Raw genomic sequence first — 18,575 nt, forward strand, 5'->3', positions numbered from 1 at the left:
TATCGTTAAAAAAACTGTTTGAATATTGTTGGAATTGCGAAAAACGAGGTACGCGTAAACATTTTGCGCTGTCGTCACTCACTTTTACTCCACTTTTTCTTGTTATTTGAAAAATATATCTATACCCAATTTATAAAAATTTTCCCATCAACTGTAACAATCGAATATTTTCTCCACGTTCACGCTTCGTCTTTTTCGGGATATTTTCATCCCCCACTCTTTAATCTCCTGAAAATTCCATCGCTCCAAAGTTCTTACATCCCTCTCTTAGATTAGATTGTAATTTGACATTTTGCTCCGTGGTCAGCGACCTCGTTTTCTTCGTCCTTCAAAATCTTGTTTCCAATTTTGACCACTTCAAAAGAGACATATCGAGTCAATCGAAACCCGTGAAGATATTTCCTTGCGTACGCACAGATGCGTGTGTCTGACTTATGCGTCATTATACGACCTTTTAACACGCGTGAAGATGAAAAGGCGTATTTTTTCCCCTTCGTATTAACGCGAAAAACTTGAGGGTAGATTCGATAATGTTGAAATTAAAAAATGGATCAATTAACGGTGAAAGGTCGTAAATACTGTCGGTTATGCCCTCTCATCGCGAACTTTATGAAAAATAATCACCTTCACTGACGGCGTAAGGTCTCATGTGCCTTTATACGACCTTACACCCTTACCTTCGATATTGTTGTGTGAAAAAGTAAAAAACTTGAAACATTCTTCCCGAAATCGACGAATCTTTACGTTTCGAAAGTACTTGAAACGTTGGCGAAAAAAAACAAAAAAAAAAAATTTGATCGGTACGATTTTGAAATTGATAATTCTTGATGTTTTGAAGGTTTTTGGCGTCGTTTATAAAAAAGAAACACGTAAAAACCGGCGTTTGTGACCTCATAACACTTACAAATGTGATAAATAAAAATATATTTCGTTGCTGAATGGGCGAATCCATCAAATATTTAAGGCCCTTTATACCTTTATTAATTTTTTTCGGTTAAATCTAGTGCAGATACGCGTTTAGAGCGCTTTTGCAGTAAATGAAATTCACCTTTTTGGCGAACGCGTTACCTTCTACCATCAGACACGCGATATCGTAAACTCCTCGCGTAGTCTGTTTGCAGGACCGATAAATATCGAGGGTGATCCATCGTCGGTCGATCATACGCGCGTATTTGATTAGCAAGGAACGCGCGGTTTGCGCCGATGTCAATGTGCTTCGGTCCCACGCTATCTTTCCGCTTCTGTGTACAGCAGGCGTTATATTTACACACGTTAAACAAAATGCCTACAATTTTATACGGAGAGTTGTATGACACGAGCATTCTGCAGAATACCTGCTGATATACGTACTTCGTACAGGATACCTTATACCCGTTTAATGCTGGGCGATTTGCGGCTGGAGTTTAGGGCGTAAATTAAAATAATGGCTCGGATTACCGACTCGGAAGTCAGCTAAAACAGGGAGAAGATTATATAATGTGCGGAAAAAGAAAGCAAACGGAATGAGGAAAATGAGAAAAACGGCGTAACTAGAAGAAGAAAAAGAAGAAGAAGAAGAAGAAGAAAAAGTAATCGAATCGGAATTGGAATTGAAATTGGGATGTTTTCAAATAGGGGATATTTTTTCTGTCTTTACTTTCTTTCCTTTTTTTTACTTGCCTACTTTTCTTTTCTTTTCTCTTTGTTTTTCCAACATCTGCAGGCTTTGTTACACACGCAATCGGACGACGAGAGAATAGCAGTCAAGAATTGGCAAAACGACGAGCTTCTCGTTATTCAAATACGAAAAATTCTCCCGTTGATTCAGTCAGTTGCTCCGTGGATCGATATTTCTAGACATTATAAATCGGTGCTCCTTGCGTGAGCTCTGTTATAAAATGCATTTTATCCAACGCGAGTATGTTTTACGCGTTTTTTTCCACGACTGAAAATGTGAAAGCGATCGAAATTGCTCGAAAATTCGGTTTCAGCGCCCCCGAAAGTCACCGTGTGAAAAATTTCAACCGAATCGGATCAATTTCTTCATTTTTAGCCCGCCATATTGGATCTGCCATCTTGAATTTTGATATTTTTGAGGTCAGATCTGTTTTCAGCAATCCCAAAAACCCAATATTACCGAGTTCCACTTTTCTCGTCCCCATAACCTTCCCACAATGATATTTGTTCTGTAAAAATAGACATTCTCAACACTTTGTTTATTTAAAGCGCCGACTATATTCGCGGAACCATCGTAATCCATCTTAAAACATCAACAATGACATTTTAGAGCTTTAATCATGCAACAAAAAAGAAATGACAGCCATGTCTAAAAAATTGAATGTAAGTTTCGAACAACCGATTTAACAAAAGGTGTCTCATATTTGTGAGACACCGTGCCGCGAAGAGTTGAAAGTGGTCTTTTCCGCACTGCGCGCATGCGCTGTCGCGTAAAAAATGACATTGCGCAATCCTAACCTCAGTTTCGTTCTTGGTGAAAAAATCGCGCGACATGCTCTTGTTGTATAAAGAATCACGCGCAACAATAAGGTGGCGACGTTCTTTTCGCCTCGCGTATTTGCAATATTCGTTCTCCGACTTCACCTGCGACTCGAATCACAAACTTACGCCCGGCCCGAAAAGACCGAGTTTCCATCCTCCTCACACAATATACCATGTTTTTTCCCCTCTATTCCTTATCGTCGACGTTGACTCATCGATGATCTCAGAGTGCATTAAATCTGTCGAGCTGCGCGATACGTTGACGCTCATACGCGGAGCATTATATGATCCGAAAGCACCAACGGGATCAAAGTATAATCTGGGAAGTGAAAAATTTACGTCTCGACGCGGCTCGTGGTCTCTCCGAAAAACAAGGGGGGAAAAAATCCTCGTAAAAACTCGTGCCTCTAGTTCGACTGTAGCTCTAGAAAAGATATCGGCCCGTTTATTTAGAGAGCCGTTGCAGCAGAGTCGTGAGGCCTTTAATTCATCGTCGCTGGTACGGCGAAGTCACTAGGAAATTTTCAGGGATGAATTCTCCCTGTTTGACGTACGTGAAATTACGATCGATCAAGCTTTGATCGCAAAGTCTGATGGAAAGGCTCTGAGGAGTGTAAAGCGAAACTTGGCGAGGTGTGAAAAATTGGAAAATGACGAACTCTCGAGGCTGAATATTATTTCACGGACTTGTATTCGATTGTCATCGAAAATTGTCCAGTTTTCGTTTGAGAATTACAGAAGTTTAATGAATTATCGAGCAAAGGTTTAGCTAAATTTTTTCAGTCATGCAACGTTCTCTGCGTAACGATTATCCAAAGCGTTTAAACAATCGCAAGATTATTTTGAATTCGGTTAAACAGGCGATCGAAATTAGCTAACGGATCTCTGCTTTTCTCACTACTCGACTAATTGTAAGTTTCTTCGTATAATGTAAACATAAATCATTCGAAATGGATTTTCGATAACATTGTACATGGTATGACTTTCCCAACAAAGCGTTATAAGTTTATCGTTCGTAACCTGTGACATTCCGATACGCACTTAACGTTGATTTGATTCTTTGTTTTTTCGTCAACTGCAAACAGCGAAAGAAATCGTTGTCAGACTCTGTTTGTAGGAAATTCGCCCGCGAATGAAATCAGCTTGCGGTTTATGAAAATTGAGAAAACTTGTACGTTTATATTCGGCAATTTTAACACACCGACAGTTGGCATTAAAGAGATCGAAAAATAGTTTTCCATGTTAACTTATCGCAAAAGTATGTAATATTTTATTTAATCCCAATTCCAGAGTTTTGTATCGCTAGTTTGTTGTCAAGTTTAGGCACCAAGCCACGAACAGGGAACATCGATTACCTCTGTAGGGTTTACTTGATGATTCTGTGAATGTTATGTAAATCGTTTTCGTTTGATAAATAAATAAACGAATAGATTCCACATTGTCGATACGATTTCCGACCATTCTACATTCCGAAATTCCGCGTTCCAGGATTTCCGTACCTTGACCTCCGCATTTTCAAATTCCATAAATCAAGCTCTCGCTTCGTTGAAAATTCGACATCGCGGCTCTTCTATTTTTTGATCATTCTATATTCGCAATCCTCCCACCCTCCCGCCCGTGATCCCAAAAAGCGCGTCCCGGTCCGGGCGGGTCGCCGCTTGATTCATCGTCCTAGGATAGGCCAGGGGGTCTAAAGTGCGAGGGAGAGTGCGAGGAGATATTCCGCCGGAGAAAGGAAAGGGAAGACGCCGAACGGCAGTCGCTCGGCACGCGGCGTTCCGAACGCACGTAGCTTTCGAAGCCGTGCTCACCGTAATAAAGCCGGGTGAATATCGTCGGATCCAACGGCCGAGTCGTCGCGGTTGCCGCCGCTTTGCGAAACAACCGAGCGAAGAAAATAAAAGCCGAGCGTGAGCGCGTGCGCGAGGAATCGCTGTTAGGCGGGACTAGCGTTCGATATTTGAATTTGAATTTCGCGCGCTTTGACATCACAGGCTAAAAACAGCGGAGGATCGGCACGTGACCGTCGATTTTCGTCAAACTGATAAACGGTACGCGAGTTGCGTAACTGGACGCGAAAGGACGGATGGGTTTACAGAAACACGACCGATGTTGGAGGGCGGATTAACGAACGGCGGGAATGCGGCTGAGGAATTATGACGGGGATTCGAAAACGGCCGCGAGAGAAATCCGAGCATCGGTCCGAGTGATCGAAGGGAGAGGAGATAAGGACGTGGAAGTGGAAGAAGAAGAAGAAAGAGAAGAGGAGAACAGCGAGGAGGAAACGCCGCCGGAAACTCCGAGGCTTTGTTCGACGCGCCGCGACTCCGTAAACACTCGTCGCTTCGTCGACGGACGATTCGAGAGCCACTGTTGTTGCTCCTGTTTGTGGCGTTGGTCTTGCTGCTGCAGTTGTCGCGAGAACCAGATGCTACGCACGCCCACCGACGAGCCATCCTCCGCGGGGATCGCGATCTATTCCGAGAGAGAAGAACAACGGCATGCAGGTACTCGTGACGACGTTGCCTTTCGGCCGACTCGACGCCGAACCTTCGACCCTTCGACCCTTCGACCCTTCGACCCTCCCGCATCCGGCGAACGCTATTTTGACTGCGCCTCATCTCGATACGCTCAAATCAACTTTCGAAGCAATCGATCGCGTATTCGGGTTTTGTTCGTTTTTCGTTTCTTCTGCTTTCCGATGTCGATCGTAACAACTTTGAAAAACACTTGACACGGTTGTCGTTGTTACAATTTGGGTTTTTCAATTTTCACGGTTTTTTCACACGTTTTAAATTTCGTTCCCGCTATTCGATTCGGAATATTCTGTCTTTGAAAAAGATTTGACATAACTGTCGTTGTTATGATTCGGTTTTTAATTTTTGATTTTTCGTTTCGATTGTCCTAAATCTCATTCCTGACGTCAAATTATTACCCGTCACTGTGAAGAACACGATCTATTTTAATAAAAAATTTAAATTAGTGCCGATTTTTACCGGACATGCAAAATTTCGCACTAGTGTGCAAATCTGATGAATAATAGATCAACAATACGTATCTATAAGTGTGTGATCGAAGGGTCAAGTTTTTCTTCTACTTGCGTTACGATGCCAAAAAAGAAAAGTCTAACAGTATAGATCAAAATTTGGGACAACTGTAAAAAACCGTTCGAACAATATCACTTATTAACATCTATCTTTATCCACTCTGGAGATAAATTCCTGTGAAATTCTGCGCCGCAAATAACATAAACCAAAAAGACACGAGACACGGATTAGCAACGCCAAAGCTTAATTATTTCCAACTTTCTAATGCCGAATACTCTTTTTTCAAATTGTTTGCACGTTAATTTTTGCGTTATTTGAATTCGCTGGAATTTATTTCAATACATTCGGGGTCTTCGTCGTTGCTTCGAATATTAACATTGTTGGATATTTTTTGAACGGAGTTTCCTCCGTTTGTAATTTCTGAATCGGACTGTACGATCCATTCATCTTTAATCGGCTCTGTTACCGTACACGTATAGATATAAGTACAATATAAATGGCTTTCATTCGATATCGTTCCTGATTGAATCGGACATTTTTTCATGCGTGTCCTTCCAGATGAAAAGAGTGGTCCTAATTTTTCGAACAGTATTTCAGCGAAGCATTTTCAATCGATTAATTGTCAAAGCAACGCGAAAATTTCAACGTCGGAAGAATATTAGATTCTTCAATTTTTTCCTGTCGAAAAAAAAAATACGTCACAATATTCGCCATCGGACATTTGAATTTTTCAAACCTACGCGTGCCGAACGCAAAATCTAGATCGGATCTAGAATACAGGTCACGCTCTCAAAAATTCACGTCAAGTTTTCCATGCTGAATTTGAAAACATCAAAAATTTTGAATTTGAAAACATGTAAAAATTGACTTTTTTCCGAGATTAATAGCGAAAATACCAGACTTGTTACCAAATATTGTGGGTTTCTCTCGTACACCGTTTCAATCGCTATAAAACCATGTCGTTCGATTAATTCTCAACCTGAGCAAATTCATTTTGTAATTATTACAAGTAATAATATATGCAACATGTGTAATTCCACTTTAAAAGCACCTTGTTTATTTCTACAAGGTATTGAATAAATTTTCAGTGCACACGGATATTTCGTGCATCATTTATGTTCAAACACCGGTCAATAAGAATCCGGCAATTTTTCGAGCCATGTTCGTAGCTTGAAAAAGAGAGAAGAAATCCCGACAAAAATTGTAAACTAGCAGAGAAATCTGACTCGGGAATGTTTCAAGGGGGGAGGAAAAACGGCTTGACACTCGGTTTTTACGCGTCAGGAATCAATTTGTCCAAGTAACAAGAGTTCGGCTCTTAATTTCCGCAGTAACGTGGTTACACCCCAGTAGAAGCAGAAGCAGAATCGTGCAGAGGAGAAAAGCTAGCCGAGAGATAAACGGGCGGCGTGTTTCTTTAACGACCGTTCTGAAGTGTAGTTGAAACTTCCCTAATCTCGAGGCTCTCGGGTTTGACTAATCTGGCCTTTTTTTTTTTCTCTCTTCTATCTCTGTTTTTTCTTCGTCTTTTTTCTCCGTGCATTCGTCTGTTTGTTTATCTCCTTTATCCCTCTCTCTCTTGGTTTTTATTCACTCTTTCTCGTATTCCGTGTTTTTTTTTTTTTTTATTTTTACCTGCTCTCACCGCCGTGCCAGTATTTTATTTTATTTTTTTTATTTTCCACGGTTATTACATCGCCAAGGAAAAACGGCGGACCAACGTGAAAATCAATCTCTCTTTTCCGAATCCGGCTTCCAGTTTCGCGAAACAAAGTGTTGGGAACAAAAACGTTGGGAACAAAGCTTCGGAAAGTTTCGATGATGACGCGATTGGGTTGAATTCAATTAAAACACCCTCGACACCCCTTGACTTGTGTTACAATATATACAATGTACGGGTGTACGGGGAAAAATTGACGAGTTCACGAATTTCAAAACTAATGAAATTAATTTTATTAACGTTATTTTATACCTACGTGATTGATTGAGATATCGAATCGTTCGAGAAATTATTTCATTTTACACCGTTTTTATTGTCGTATTTTTTTTTTTCTCAGGTGATCAGTAGAGCATTATTATTCGTACCTAATCGAAAACACAAAATACGCAAGCTATGCTATTCGATTAATTTTGTATCTCCCCGATATGTACAAATTTTTGAACAATCGTCGAGATTATTTTATACCTTTTTTTTTCAATTCATCGAAAATCTCAGTTTTCAAAATTTTTTTTCTATGCGTAACGGCAGGAAGGCGGTGTCAAATTTTTTTTAGGAGAAAATGCAGGAGGTTTCGGTAGAAAATGTTCGTAAAATAATCGATTGTTGTTTATTATACGTGGGAACTGAACTCGGTGCGTTTATCGCTGAAAAAAATATTTATTTACCATTAACAATCGTATTATGTTTGTACACGGTGAAATAAATGTTTTGTTATTCTAATCAAATTTTAGTCGAGTCAAATGTGACTTGTCAACTGTTAACAAATTTTTATCGTTCATAATTTGTCGCGAATAATATTTGCCACGAACATAAGTTTGTTAACAGTAAACATACTTTTTTCTCGGCGAACGCGCCCATCAAATAATGATCGACATTCGTAACCGCCGCGTCTCAATCTACTCACTCAATCCGCGTTAGAAAATAATTCCGCAGCGTTTATTCCTAATACGGTAAATAATAATGACTAATCGTCACAATACGCAAGTTGTATACTTGTTCAGAATACAACGTGGAAAGTCCTCAACACTTCACTGTTATTATCTAAAGACAATCTTCGTTGACAATGAGAGAGAGAGAGAGAGAGAGAGGGAGGGAGAAGCGCAAAAAGCGATTGAATTGGAAAATATTATTACAATAATACGTGAGATATTTTTTTTACAAGTAGATTTGCGCGCAGCGAATTCTTCCATCCCGTCTTATCTCGTCCTCGGTATCTTTTACATTGTAATTTTCTTACGAATCTCTCTCCATTTTTTTCTTTTTTTTTCCCACTTCTTACCTTTTTTTTCTTTATCTTTTTTTTCTCCTTACTTTACAGTGGGACATCTCACGCCGAGACCGCATCGAGAACCGTGAACGTCGGTCAGTTGGAACTGTGTCGTCGACGAGGTGACGACAACCCGAGGGTGTGGTGGTTCCGGATTTCTTGTAAAATAAATTTATCAACCTCGGAGTGTAATTAAAAATCTATAACCCGAAAAACGCGATAATTCAATTCAAGTTTTCGTTTTTATTACTTTCTTTTCTTTCTTTTTTTTTTTTTTTTTTTTAAATATCTTTCCCACAGTTTACGTGTCGTGTTTCTTTACTTTATTTACGAATCATCGTTGTAATTATTATTGTTGTTGTCGTTGCATACGTGATATCGTGCACTTTGCTTGGAGGGCTGAAAATTATGCGACAGTTTTCACGTGATAAACGAATCCTCGATATTAGTGATAAAATACAGTTTATTCGTGTTCAGTGTGCCGATCGAAAGTGATTGCAAAGTTCGCGTCGTTCCTTTTCGATTTTAATAGTAATTATTGTTGTTGTTATTATTATTATTATTATTACTGTTTCGAAACTTTAATTCTTACTTCGTCTTACGATTCGCGGCTCATCGACGTTTCTTATCTCCTTTTGGTATTCGAAAGCGTTGATCGTCGTTTCCTCGTCACGGAGAGATACGTGAAATAAAGTGAAAATGTCTCTTTACGTTAAACTTGTGATCGCCTTGTTCTACGTTATCCTGCAGGCCGCTGGAGCTCCTCATCAAACGCTTTACGCCGATGGGAATGTGGTGAGTTTTACTCGATTTTATTTCAATTTGTAGTCGATTGTTTGGTGTTTTTTTTTTTTTTTTTTTTTTTTTTACAACATTTTTTCGTATCAATTTTGTTTTCCATACTAAAACAAAAGTTATGAAAATTCGTTGCACAGTGTTTTTGTTATTATTGTGGACACGTTTCGATTTGTTAAATTTGTGGTTCCGTTGTTATACAAATGCAGGTGAAATACGGGAATTTGTTCGTTTTCAAGGTTTACGTAGCAATATTATACGCTTGGAACGATTAAAAATTGACATGCGTGACTATTAGGATTTTTGTTTATTGGGAATATTTGGGAATGAAGGTGAAAATAATAATTAATGTGTTGAACGAAATTTGATCAACGTTTCAATATGATGGAGTGAAAAAGATCGATATTTTTTTACATCATTTAGATAGAAATGATTCAGAAATTATTGGACGAAATTGTTGTAAAAAATCAAAATTACGAATTGGTTTTTCGTAATTCCAACAATATTGAAACAGTTTTTTCAACGTTACCTGTTTTACTGAATTTTTCTGGTTACTACAAGAGATAAAATTTTTCTCAATGTAAAGAATAATCCGACCGAAATTAGTAACGTTATTCCAATGATTGACGTATCAGAGAAATCGTTGCAGGAATCTTTGCAATACAGTCAATCATAGCAACGGAAAATTTCTTAATATTTCGAAAAAATTACCGCAACAAAATCGCTATAAAAATTTCAAAATCCGCGAGGTTTTCTTACAACCGACATCGTTGACCTAACCTAACCGCGGATCGTAACCAGCCACGCAATTAATTAATCTTGATTAATAACCCTGGAGTCGAATTAGGTTTCCAGGCTCCCTCATCCCTGTTCCCGTTCCATCCTCGTTTTCCCCTTTTTCCCATCGACGCTGACCCCCAGCTGCAGCCGGATAATTCGCGGAAGGTTAAATTCGGTAATTAGTACTCTGGCGTCGCTCAGACATTCCCGTTTATCCCGACCGTCTCTCAGATAAGGGATACGGATTGCTCTTGCCGAGAACTTCTTTTTCATCTCTTTTCCTTTTCTTTTTTCATTTTTCCTCTGCCCCCTCCGGGCAGAGTTTGGGGGATTGTACAATTTCTCTTTTCAATCTACCTTGCCAGAGCTGCGACTGCTGAAAGTTTATACATACCCTGATAATCGGGAAATTGTTTTTCTTCCGTTGACGCGAAACTTTATTCTGATTATAAGACGGAGAGCCGATGCAACCGCGGTGCATTCTGGGTATCGAAACTTCGACGGGACACTTTTTGTTTTCTTTTGACAGATTTACAAAATTCCCATCGGTGTGTAATTAATATTTATTAGATAAGGGATTTTAAATACTAAAGTGTTTCACGAATTGCTCGTTGCATTAATTCGATTCGATGATTTTTAAATGTAGTATAATAATAATTTGTATTGTTTGTATGAAAAAAAAAAAAAACCTTTTATGGAATTATTCGATACAGTGGCGCCAGAGATACGATATTGTGTATAGATAATTTCATAGAATTAGTAAAAACTCTCTTTAATTTGATGAAATTATCTGTGATGCCGTATTCGTAGAAGTAATTAGCGATTCTTTGACGCTGACAAACTTTTTTTCAACCCAAATGTCAACGAACCATTTCGCAGAAACAAAGAATCACAGTAATCGCAACGAACTTACCGAGCTGCATTATCGTAATAAAATCTTACATATTTTAAAACATTATAACAACATTATAACATTGATTATATCATATGTTGGAATCGAATGTCTCGTTTCGATTGATAGATCGGGGATCCATCCCTACGTATAGGATTTTATTGTATATGTACGACTGTATAAGTACGCGATTATTCGGGTCGGTGGATTTTACTTGACGATTTTCATGCGCGTAAAAAACGGAAATGGCAAGGCAGCAGAATTAGATTGCTGACAGGGGTACATATATATTAGTATTGAAAGTTGACGGGCACCGTAAAAGTTTATACGACGCCAGTTTCGATCTAGTTTGATTCCGGAGTAGAGTATAAAATTGGACGAATCTTTTCGTTATATTTACCCTGTATGTATACATACATATATATGTACATATACAATATATAGGGTATGCCGTAAGGGTAGTGAGAATTTATTTACATACCGGATAAGAGAGGGTTCGTTTCACTTCCATTGTGACGCAGTGGAATCGGGTGGGGAACAATGTTTTTCAGACTGGCTAGATGAAAAAACTGCGGTATGATTTTCCTCATTTAGTTATGTGGTGAAAATATTGTTGAAACCTCGTTCTTCTTTTTATTTATTTATTTATTTATTTTTTTTTTTTTTTTCAAGCGTAACGCACGTTTATGTCGAAATTCCCACACGACTTGTTTAATCGTCGTATGTGTGGCAAAGTCTGATGCGTGAGATAAAATTAATGCATATGGAGGGAGGGGGGGGATCGTAAATGTTGCAGGAATTCTGGAAAACCTGGAAATGTCAGAGAATTATTCACGGTGGAAAATGCTTGGGGAATTTTTACGGTAAAATGCACAAGGATTATGGGTAAAAAATGTGGCGTTTAACATTTCGTACGTAAATTTTTTGTCTCAGAAATGTCGAGTTTTTTTTTTTTTTTTTTTGTTTAGTTTTTTTACAAATCTTTGAGCAACGTGAAAAATAATACATATGTATAATGGCTGAATGTATGTGTGATAATAGAAAAAAAAGAAGAAATATCTAAACCGGTTTTTTCAACCCTAGCAAAAAAAATATCGCCAATTGATACTTGTTTAAACTGTTTGCAAATTTATATGTTATTATAAACCTAGCGATTTAATTTTCTCATTACGAAAGTGGAGAAAAATTGAATCGTTGCTTGAAGTGAAATTTTTCCAGAGTTGGAAAATTTCCAAGTTTCTTTATCGTCATTCTTCAAATACGAATCACGGAAAAAAGCTGGCTTACACGTTACAACGTATGAGTTATAAGTGTGGAAATTTCCCGCTGCATGTTGTACGGATGCGGGAAAAAACCTCACCGCGTTTTATAATTTCAGAACAACCAAAGTAGAAACGAATTTGTAAACTCTTGTTTAACAAACACGCGGTTTATCGAGTTTCGACAAACAGTATTTGGAAAATTTTGTAATTACAACGATTTTTTACAAAAAAAGATACATTCATCGGTTTACGTCAATATCGCAAATAAATTTGACTTTGTAAATTTTTTTCCCTGTACAATAAGTCGATGAAGTTTGGTTCGTCAATTCGCCATTATTAGACGTTTACAACTAATTCGTGATTTCGACAAAATCATACCCGATTTATTGACAGCGTACACTGATTGTGAGAAAAATTCAACAAAACAAGTATCGTTAAAAAAACTGTTTCAGTATTGTTGGAATTAGGAAAAACGAGGTATCGTTTGTTTTTCCTAATCTCGAGGCTTCCCGGGATTTTCGAAAATCCAGGAAAACCACCGGTTATTGCGTGACCCAGACACGTTATCAAACATAAACCGCAATGCCAAAGTCTGACTCAGAATCGGAAAACTGATCGAATAACTGCTCCACGTCTGTGGTTTCTTCGCGTCAGTTATTTCACTCAGAAAAGGAAAAGGAAGAAGCAGAGAAAGACAACGATAAAGAGAAAATGCGTCGTTTTGTTCACGTGACGCGTTCCAAGCCTCGGAAAATCGGGTAATTACGTCAGGCACGCGATCAATCCTGAAGATATACGCAAAAGGTTTCCAAACATAGAAATTTTCAAGTTTGGCACTGTTCTTGAATTCAGCTTATCCTTTCCTCTCCTCCGAAATTTTTTGTTAATTTCTTGTTTTGTTTTCATTTTGTCGCATGAAACGTGAGTCCGAAATGCAGACTGTCACCACGTTCAAGTTAGTAACGTTAACGTGACGAAACGTAATGGAACAAGTTATTGTAAAATCTTAGAACGACTTCCAAGAGGTTGGTTTTTCAAAAGTATGACAACATCTTCTCTTTGTCACCGTCGACTGGATGAATTCAAGACAATTCCAAGTTTGCGAATCAACGATTCTCCTAAACGTGCATCGTTAAACTGGCAACGTTACTTCACTTCAATCCGATCGACCGTAGTCACATACCAAATGTGTACGCGTCTTACTGCGTAAACGAATAAAAGTAAGAAAGAAATCCAGCGGAGATAAAGGAGATAACTCTTTTCCTCCACTCATGCATCGCGCCATCATTATCAAGTCAGTCGGTCATTCTTTCTTCTTTTTTTTTTTTGCTTTTCGCGGTTTTGCCCTCTTTAAACTTCGCTCGCACAAAAGTCTACGGGTATCTTGATACGTCAGCTCCTCACAGTGCTGGTGTTATATATGAGAGAGAGAGAGAGAGGTTTTACGGCGCTGCTGATAATTAACAAGCGTAATAAATCCCTGAAGTCACGAACCCACAAACGCAAACTCATCGGCCAACCGCTCGGACAGTTCGTAAGAAAAAGAACGGAACGGAACTCCTTGAATGCAATTAGCGACACTAGCGTCTCTTCTTTAGCAACACGGCGCGACAAGTGATTCAGAATTGTTTGCACGCTCGACGCAGCGAATAAACGATCAAGGGTGAAAAGAAAAAAAAAATGGATAAAAAAGAATAAAAATAAATTAGGAAGAAAATGAGATCCAAGAGAGGCAAACTTCCTAGTGTTAAATTCTCGTCAATGCAGGTTCTGTAAGGACTTGCACGAATCATTCCTTCTCCTATCGCCCGAATCATAGATCCTTGTACACCAACAAATACGTTTTATACTTCATGGGTGTGCCCACACATTTATGGGCGTAAACTCGGAGGTCGGTTTGGTGGGAAAAGCCCGGTGCAGTGGACGATGTTACTCTACACATTTCTCTCTATACTAGGGTGGTTCGTTTTCTGACTTTTTTTTTTTTTGTTGTTTTTGAAGGTGCCACTAGAGAAATTTATGACAAATGTTGAAAAAAATTGTCGTAAAACCTGGACGAGGTAAGAAAATATTTAGAGGTCGCTACCAATTGATGTAATATTTTTTTTATTTATTTTTATGTTGGTTTGTTTTTTCGTATCGCTATTGTTCATAAAAATCAGGACTGAAAACGAAATAGGCACATCGAAGTGATGGGATAGTTCTTTTTCGGTAAGAAAAACTGCTGTCCAAATTTCTCCGAGACGATTAATCTTTCGGATAAAAGACGAGAACAGCCAACTGCGGAATTTTTTAGGCGCAGTTTGCCGTTGATTGGTGAACGATTAATTGGACCACGATACGAAAAAAAAATAAATAAACCAATATATATGTATAAGTGCGTAAGGTGTACGCATAAAAATAAAGTAAAAATGTTACAATAATTGGTAGCGATTTCTCAAATATTTTTCTACCTCCTCCAGGTTTTACGACAATTTTTATTTTAGTATTGGTTGCAAATTTTTCTTAATAAAAAGAAAAATTAAAAAAAGAAGCACCCTAATAAATACGTAGATCCGTCTCTAGTCATCCTCATCGTCGGTTTAATCAAAGTTTTCTTCTTTTAACGCGAACACGAATTCTCATCTACAATTTTCAGGAGACATTTTCTCAAGTTCAGTTTCTGGCAATCGATATCTCTTTGCAGCATTTCTTGACTCTTCGAAAATGGAACCAAAGCTTTTATACAATTTCTCTGCTTCTGGCAGAGATCAGAGAGTATTTGATTTACACGATATGTTCTTGCATGTTTTTTCTTTGAAGTCTCATTTTCTATGTTCTGTGTTTCAAACCGCTACGTTTACAATCTTCTCTTCTCTTTCGAGGATCGAAAGCTAGATAATTATTTTTATTTGAATAAAAACTGGGCCGAGTTTCCTTTCCAAGTCAATTTTGCGTGTCGATGACTAGCGAAACACAAGTGACAGGAGAAACAAACGACACGTTGATCACAGAGACGCGTAAAATTTCTACTTACGGATAGAAAACTCGTTTCAGTTTTGATTACAGTAAAAATTATGTGTCAGTCGAATAGTGACCGAATACAAAGCCTCTCGCCAACTTTTATCACGAGGCTGAAACTAGGAGCCAGAATCAGCAGCCAAACGTTCCAAACTTCATTCCAATAAGCTAGTAGTGAGTGGAGGAGTCCGAAAATCAAAACTTTGCGCAACACCTCGAACTCCGAATACTTGTATAGAATTACGAGGATAAAACTAAACCGCGTTATTCGATTTCCAAAAAAGTTTAACAAGTTTGTCCGCTGACTCTGGCTGTCGGCTTTAGCTTTATTACAAACTTTAAACACGTCCGAGTAATTCTCTTCCACGGAGAAGAATCGGTCGAGTTACATCCGCCTGTATCCGTCCAACTTGTTCGACATCGAACCATCTGTGACTACCCAATATTTGGCTAATCATAGTAATCATTCTCGGAGAGAACACGGACGTCAGGTTTCGCGGTTGTGGTTGTTACGTAAACCGCTTCCAAAACCAACGAGAGAAGGGCGAAGGTTCCGTCGAATCGGGGGAATGACCGTCGGTTCTCCCTACGATGCACGAATGTCTGCATGCACCACGAGGCCGGTGATTAAACGGTGAACTAAAAGCCCTTCGAACCGATCCCTCTTCTCACGCGTGGGCGTTTTACGGGGTTCTTTTACACGAGGGTTCCGCGGCCGTGTAGCGCACCATGTAAAATACACGCACGCACACGCAAGCGTCGCGACGCTTCACCCGGCGCCTCGACGCGCGACGCTCTCGCCCCTGCAGACCGTTGACTCAACGGCTTTCATCCTCTTCCTCTTTTCCTATCGCCCTCTCTTTCTTTCTCTTCCTACTTCTGGAGAGCCAAACGGAGAGAGAGAAAGAGAGAGAGAGAGAGAGAGAGAGAGGAGAGACGCCGCGTCGCTCCTTGGACTGAATAGCTCTTTGCTACCGGACCGGACCCCCGGATCAACGTCGAAATAAATCAACCAGAGATCATCTCTCGAACGTCAGAGGAGCGCGGAATTGCAATCGTGATGACGGGAGGCTTTTTTTGCCTGTAACGGGAATGCCGTTAACCTCGTTGCGTAGCAGTATTTTCGTTCTAATATTCATCGTTAATATTTATCTTATGTGTCGGTGAGACCTTGATTATACGAATCCTCGATTATCGGAAAAAATGTATTTTTCACGTGAAATAGAAATATATATATATATATATATATTGTTGTTCGGACGACTGATATAAAACGAAAGTAATAAAAAGAACGTTTGGTGTTTGAAAAATGGTTTAATACTTGTCGATTTAAATTTCTGTTGTATGTTTATACCTTGAAATAAAAATTGATTTTCGGTTATCCGAACTAGGCTCGGTTACCAATTAATTCGGATAACCGAGGTTCGCACACTCCGAATTTGACGATATTTTTCACCACAGGCAATTACAGAGACCGTGCGTGAAATTGACGACAGCGCCAAATCGATCGTATTTGTCCCAATATACGCCAGGCACTTTTCCCTGTCTACGCCAATGACTCAGCCAATCGTAAACTTCCGCGGCTGCGCTGTCGCACGAAATTAACCGATCGTTTTGAATCGCCCTGTCGTACACAGGGACGGTGAATAACGATTTACTCCACTGATCTTTATACTATCCGGATCGCTGTCTCCTATGCTTCCAGCAAAAAAAAAAAAAAACTGACACCGGCGTTGCGACACCCGAAGTTAAACTAACGGGTCACGTGGGTGATAGTCTATTAGAAACAGATTTAGTCTCATGGTTCTGTCACTTTAACCAATACGTACACAGTGAATCACGTGATTCGTTAGTTTCATTGAAGCCACTGAAGCGCTGGCGTTGATTTCGTCTGCTTCTAATCATCTCGGGCCGAGGACGCTGGTCAGTCATTCGGTTAGTCCAGAGATTCCAATGATTTACTCGGTATTTCCGCGACTTTTACATAACAACTGATATCGCGACAATTAACCTTTACTCTTGTTACACCGAGACGAGGCATTCTTTCACTCACTTGTCAAGGTTAGATCAAGTCCCGTCGTTAGGGACGAAGTTGGCCACTCGTGGCGCTGCTCGTAGCATTCGTGACGTCAGAGCCTGGCTATCGGCGCCATTTTATCACCACATAACCTAAGTTTTTAATTTCAATGAAGGAAAATTGTAACTCTTGATGTTTTAAATTATTCATTTTGTAATGTATATTAATGAAACGTAATCAATAATATACCTGTTTTGCTATTCCTCAATAGCTGTCGGTCTAATTGCATTAGTTTGATTTCTTCCCATCAGATGTCGCGCACCAAAGTTACAATCCCAATTTCAATTGTCATTCTCTTTATTATTAGTTCTGTACCAGCTGTTCAGTCAATTCGGTTGATGTTTTTAAGCATCGAATCATGGAAAGTGTTTCAAGTACGAAAATGTATAACGTACCTTCGAGAACTACGTACATGTATGCTACGATAATTGATAAAACAGATCGAATTACAACGTAGTTCGAAATAATTTTCGAAGGGAAATTGATTTTCTTGAAGTTTTATCCGATAGGTAATGTATACATACATATACGTATACAATTACCGTCAATAATTCCCACGGATTAACACAGTTTAACAATATTATTAGAGAATTGACTCGAGGTCAATCCGTCGTGTGGTATAAATTTAATAATTGCGTAGTTGTAGAGTATAATTCAAGCGTCACTGAATGTAACCAGTAACCTAGTTCCGCATAGATGTTCTCAGGGAATTAGATATCCGCTTTAACAATGCTCTACGCTTTGTGTATGCACGAGCTTGTATGTAATAAAAGCGAATGTGCCGTGTAGAGTAATTCTGATATTATTACGAACTTTGAGTCGAGAAGAGGATTAGGTCGGTTTATAATGCAGTTGCACGATGTTCGAGAATTAACTTGTCCTCTGCAGAGAATGAGACACGAATACCTCTCAGGGTCGCAATTGCGGTGCATTAGCATCTCCTCTCCCTTCGCGAAAAAAAACAAAAAAAAAAAAAGAAAAACGCACACATTTTTCATGCTGCATAATTTCTGTCTGATACCATGTATTTTATTTTACGGTACTTTTTGCATTTTACACAGAAAACAATCGTACAAGTGCGGAAAATGAAATTGGTTTTTTGTTACACTTTGTCTATGAAAACGGTGTACCAACGATCGCCGATACGTTACGGTGAAATTATTTTTATCATTACTTGTATGCCTTGCGCGATTTTGCATGTATAATTTAAAAAAAATAAAGAAAAAATTGCGCTGGAAGGTGAATTTTTACTGACGC

At 39.0% G+C, this 18,575-nt stretch overlaps 1 protein-coding gene across 1 annotated transcript in view; it reads left to right on the forward strand.

The window, feature by feature from the left end:
- The first annotated feature begins 8,812 nt into the window (after window positions 1–8,812).
- LOC124182168 (matrix metalloproteinase-2-like) overlaps window positions 8,813–18,575 on the forward strand; it is a 153,876-nt gene continuing 144,113 nt past the window's right edge. Inside the window, exon 1 of the mRNA XM_046569089.1 lies at window positions 8,813–9,307. Within this exon, the coding sequence (XP_046425045.1) occupies window positions 9,212–9,307 (96 nt within the window). The 5' untranslated portion in view covers window positions 8,813–9,211. The remainder of the gene's footprint in view (window positions 9,308–18,575) is intronic.

This window comes from Neodiprion fabricii, chromosome 5, assembly GCF_021155785.1.
Source record: "Neodiprion fabricii isolate iyNeoFabr1 chromosome 5, iyNeoFabr1.1, whole genome shotgun sequence".
NCBI classification, from domain to species: Eukaryota; Metazoa; Arthropoda; class Insecta; order Hymenoptera; family Diprionidae; genus Neodiprion; species Neodiprion fabricii.